The sequence below is a fragment of the Pistacia vera genome, unplaced genomic scaffold (assembly GCF_008641045.1).
Source record: "Pistacia vera cultivar Batoury unplaced genomic scaffold, PisVer_v2 Contig233, whole genome shotgun sequence".
Classification (NCBI taxonomy): Eukaryota; Viridiplantae; Streptophyta; class Magnoliopsida; order Sapindales; family Anacardiaceae; genus Pistacia; species Pistacia vera.
In genome coordinates, this window is record NW_022196039.1 from 882,761 (window position 1) to 888,508 (window position 5,748).

The 5,748-nt window shown below is 35.2% G+C and overlaps 1 protein-coding gene across 1 annotated transcript; it reads right to left on the minus strand.

Annotated features, from left to right (window-relative positions):
* Positions 1-4,056: 4,056 nt before the first annotated feature.
* Positions 4,057-5,426, minus strand: LOC116131385. Its single transcript, XM_031417033.1, has 4 exons — positions 5,170-5,426; positions 4,822-5,050; positions 4,564-4,653; positions 4,057-4,452 (listed from the first exon to the last, which is right to left on the minus strand). Exons 1-4 carry the CDS (start codon positions 5,424-5,426, stop codon positions 4,057-4,059), a joined length of 972 nt encoding a protein of 323 aa, XP_031272893.1.
* Positions 5,427-5,748: the final 322 nt, after the last annotated feature.

The window sequence follows — 5,748 nt, forward strand, 5'->3', positions numbered from 1 at the left end:
GCCCCTGATTTGAGCAATAATGGGTGTAGAGAAATTTTTATATGTATTTTATATGCTTGAGTGTTCAGATTTGTTGATGGAATTGATGATGATTCATGGTTAGAATTCCACCATGAGGAGTGATGATTGTGTTTATAGAAATTGATGGAAGTTTGGATAAGCTAAGAAAGAATTTGAGTAGAGTTATGGAGTATATTTTCCTGGCCAGATTTGGAGTTGTTTTAGGGAGATTTGCTCCAAAATTTTGGTGGTTAGAGATTGTTATGGAAGTGTAATCACCTTAGTGCTTTACTTGTGCATATAAAATGTTTGATGAAATTTCATAGAGAGGTGCATGTATGAGTATGTTGATTTATCTTTTTTATATGAGTTTGTAGATAGTAGAGAAAGTAGAGAATGACATGTTTACATGCCATATTGCATTTTTGCATTTAACCATTTGAATTAAGAAAGAACAATAAGAAAAGCCCATCTACATGCATACATGCATATAAGAATATTAAAGAGCAAAGAAAGAAAAGAGAATTATGAAAGAAAAGAAATTGAATACAAAATTCTAAAAGAAAGATAAGAGAAAATAAGGTTGTTGCGATGGGGAACCTAGAGTGACAAGAAGAAGAATATTCCCACATGTACGCCGCCTTCAGTGAGCGGCCTAAGAATAAGAAGAAGAATTTATACAGTCCGTAAGAGTGCATGTGGATGAGGACTGTACCCAGAAGAATATACCTACATGCACGCCGCCTTTAGTGAGCGGCCTAAGAAGAAGAAGAATCTGTACAGTCCGTAAGAAGTGCATGTAGATGAGGACTGTACTCACTCACATGGCCAGGGTTCCGAATCCATGCCTCAACCGAGTCCGATCGGCAAAGAATAAGAAAGAAAGAAAAGAATAGAAAGAAAAGAAAGAAAGAAAAATAGAATAAGAAATAGAAAAACATAAAGAAAAATGCTTATCCTATGTATTTGTGCATTTGCATCATACCTATGCATGATACCATGCTTACTATCATGAGTAGTAAGAAATTAGAAATAGAGAAAGAATAGAGAGAATTAGAAATAGAGAACCAAGAAAAATAGAAAAGTGTGATGTAAGAAAAGAAATTCAGAATATGAACAATAGAGAGTAAACTAGTGCTCACTCTATGAGTTCGCTGTTGTTTTTTTTTTTTTTTTTTTTTGGCAAGAAATAGGTGAGAAGCGGTTGGATGGAACGTCGAGAGTGGAGGAGAATGACACTACTGCCGCCTGTTTTTGAGTTTATGTATATGACACTTTTATAAATGTAAAGAAATTTTTGTGCCCACTATTTTGTACTTAAATACATATATAATTTCTATGATATATTTACTGACTTCATATTATATTTTCCAAAGTCTACTAGCTAGAAAGAGTTATTACAACCGGCCTCTCTCTCTCCTCTTTGGCGGTCGGTACAATGACTGGGTTTTCAACTCTCTCTGATATCGGTCTCCCCTGACTCTCTGCCACTACCTGCTATACAATACTATGAATCCTCGTTTCATCAAGAACAGGAGGAGTAGATCCTAACGGGTGGATGGTTCACCCGCACTCACAACATTCTTTTTACCTGATCGGGTCATGTGTCTCATCTAAATCACATAGCACCAACACTATTAGTCAACTAAGTTAACTCACCTGATCGGGTCATGTGTCTCATCTAAATCACATAGCACCAACACTATTAGTCAACTAAGTTAACTCATCTACTATAAGTAAGGAAAGAAACAACTTACAGCGGTCGGCTACTATACGACAATGTGGCGAGAGGGACACACTGTCAAATCCCAAAACCATGCTCTGATACCAAAAATGTAATATTCTTTCTAGCTAGTAATTCTTTGGAAAAAATATAAGTAAAACTCACTAAACATATTATAGAAAATATATATATATATAAGTATGAAATAGAGGGCCCATAACTAATTTTTCTTTATATACAAATCTCTACATCAAGTAATAAGTCACAAAAATAGACTCAAAAATACAGTCTGACAGTGTTGCCTTTCTCCTCCGCTACTTGACGTCCCATCCGACCGCATCTCATTTACTACCTGCAAAAACAGTGAAATCAATGGGGTGAGTACTAATTGCTCAGTAAGTAAACCCACAATACTTCTATTCTTTCTCTGTTACTCAGATCCTACTTTCCTTACACCAAACTTCTAAATTCTTCTCTACTCTTTCTAAGATTCTAGTTTCTCACTTACTGATATGTAAGCACAAATAGGGAAACTAACTCGAGGTAGTAGAAATGGCATGATGCATATGCATAAATGCATGAAATTTTTCTATGCAATGCATTCTCTTTTTTTTTTTGTTTTCTTTCTTTTTTTGCGTTTCTTTCTTTTTCTGTTTCTCTTCTTTCTTTTCTGTTTTTCTTGCTTTTCTATTCTTTTCTTTTCTTTCTTTTCTTTTCTTTTCTTTTCTATTCTTTTCTTTCTTTCTCTTTATTCTTTAATGTTCTCATACATGTATATGTGCATGTAAATATGCTCTTTCTTTGTTGTTCTTTCTAAATGCAAATGCTCAAAATTAAAGAATGCATTAGGGCATATAAAGATATCATTATAAGACTAATATTCTCTACCAACAAAAATACATAACAAGGTAATAATTCTAATATACTCATATAGCACTTTCTTGGAAATTTCATCAAACACCTTACATGCACATACAAACCCTAAATTGGTTGCACTTCCACATATTCTTCAAGCCACCAAAATTGGAGCAAAAACTCCCTAAGGCCAACAATCACCCTAGCCGAATTTTATCCTTCACCATTCAACATCCATTCTTTCATATTTCGCCCAAAATTTCATCAACTCAACACATACTAATACATCACTTCTCATGGCCATGAGATTTACATATCAAACAATCTCAATTTCAATCTATAATTCTCATCATCCAAACACACATACAATATATAAGAAATTTCTCTACTCAAGTATTTATCCAATCAAAGCTAAAGTTGGATTTACTTACCTTGAATTTGAGCAATTCCAACACTATAATCTCTCTTTGGTAGAATTTCCCTTCCTCTTAAATCCTAAGCATATAAAACTATAAGAATTCAAAACTTTAAAATTTAATCTCACATCTTGGTGCAAGAATCTTACCTTTGGATGCTTAGGATTGAAAATCTATCCAAAATTAGCCAAAATCCTATGAATTTCCTTGAAATTAGTGGAAGAAAAATTGAGAGAATTTAGGTAGAGAGTGGCGTGAATAATGGGTGGAGTGGCTAGGGTTTCAATCCTTGAACTCTTATTACTACATAATAATATATATAGTTTTCGATTTTACCCTTGCACTTTCTAAAAATTTCATCTATGTCCCTTAGTCAATTACCATAATACCCTCATTTTTATTATCTTCTCCACGTTATTCTATTTCTTTTCAGTCCCCACTTTTTCAACTCATTATGAGTGAAAAGACTATAAGTTTTAAGGAATTTCCTTTACAATTGTTCAAGATAACTTTAACAAAATTCAACTAAGAGTATTAGGGCATAAATAAAGCTACGTACCTTGATGTGTGCGTTACAGATAGCACAGGTGCTGGGCCCCATAAATTAGAATAAACCAACTTTAAGGGAGTCTTTGCTCTAGATTTAGATGCTAGAAATTGAGATTGTTGCAATTTCCCATACTGACAGGCTTCACAAAAGGCAGCAATTTTATTACTCACATTATGTTTTACATTCAACTTTTCTAACACAGCATGAAGTGTTCTCATATTTGGATGCCCTAATCTCGCATGCCACAACAAAGGTAAGTCTGAACTTGTATCTATATTACAACTGAAACTACAGATAGTAAAACTAACAACACTAGACAAATCTGAACTAGAATGTTGAATAGCTTCAGATGTCAAACCAACACCAGTAGTGTGAGGGTCAGCAGTGGAATAACACTCTGCTTTTATTGATGAGTATGAATCAGAAGAAGAAACTGCATTATTGTAGATGCGTGAAGGAGAGCTAACATGCTTGGACAGTTCCAGTTGATAAAGTCTATTCTTCATAGCCCCTTAAAGTAGCACAGTCCCACTATCCTTATCCTTTACCAAGCAAACATCAGTATGGAACTCTACTATGACAGGATTTTCCCTAGCAATCTGTGAGATACTTAACAAAGTCTTTGCAATCTTTGGAACACACAATATATTCCTAAATTTAACAACTTTATTAGTATCAAATGAAGGCACCAAAAGCATACCTATATGAGTAATGGGAATAGATTCTCCATTACCAACTTGGACTTTAGAACATCCTGGATAATTGGATTTAAACATCAGGTTAGAGCCATCTGCTGTCATCTGATGAGATGCCCCTGAATCCATAGACCAAGCTTGATCATTCACTGTCTGTGGAGTTGTTACTGCTTCATAAGTGTTGAATGCAGGTACTAGTGACTCAGGAACAGCCTTGGAGAAGGAAACATTCGAGGTACTAGCATTTGTGTTCTAATACTAAGGTGTGGTTTGAGATTATGAGGAGACAGTAGGTACAACAGGTGATATGTAGTTCTAATTTGCCTTGGTCAATGCAGGAACAGAGCAGTCATGAAAGCCAGCAAACGAATTGTTTAAGGAACCATGTGGTGGACAGGTAGCAGCTAACAACCCCTGAATAGAATCAGTATGAACTCTAGAAAAGTTATCTTGTGCAAGAATTGATGCATTATAGTTAGAATTTTGCATTGGTGAGCCATATGAGGATGTAATGAAACCTTGATATTCCTGGTCAAACCTATGGTAGCACTACATGGCCAAATGACCAGATTTGTCACATACTTGATAGATTAGTTTTGGCTTAAAGTATCCTCTACCTCTGCCTCTTCCTTTCATCATATTACCATGAAGCTTAGCAATACCAGGACCAAAAGACTTTGGTGGTACAGCTGAGTAAAAAGATTTGTTAAATCCAACTCCTTGGTAACTTGTATTCACAGAACTCATAATGCCTTCTATTGGATGAGACATCCTATTTCCATAGCACCAGGTGAATAACCATGCTGATATCCTAGTTCAGAAGCAGGGGAATAGTTTGATATTCCAAGCTGTATCACATGTGAGCTGTTCTAAATTGCAGTCCCTGGCATATTAGAATTCAACGAAAATCCTATGGAAGAATCTACTGACCCTTGCTTAAAAGCTATCAGTGCAGAGGTGAGGTGCTCATGAAAGTTTGTCAAAGCATTATTCTGTCGCTCCAACCTTATCTCATGTTTGTGGAGCAAAAATTGAGCTTCATATATACTGGCCATACTACTATTGTATGTTAAGTTAGCTACTACAGCATCGTATTTTGGTCCGAGACCATCCAATATGTACAAAAGTAGTTCCTCATCTCCAATATTGACTCCAGTAGCCACTAGCTCATCACCTAACTCTTTCATCTTTAAAACATATTCATTGATAGTTAAGGAGTCTTTTTTTGTGATTTGTAACAAGTTTCTTAGGTGCAATGTCATGGCCTTTGAAAAAGATTGGAAATGTAGTTCTAAAGTATTCCAAATTTCATACGAGCTAACACACTTAGCTATGTGCTGAAAATAGATTCAGATATAGATGAAAACAGCCAGCTAACTAAGAATTGATATGTGCATTTCCAATTAAAGTACATAGGGTTTGGCTTCTTTATAAATGCTTCACATGCAATAGATTTTTCAATTAAAAACATGGGAGGACATGTGTTCTCACCAGTAATAAAGCCATCGA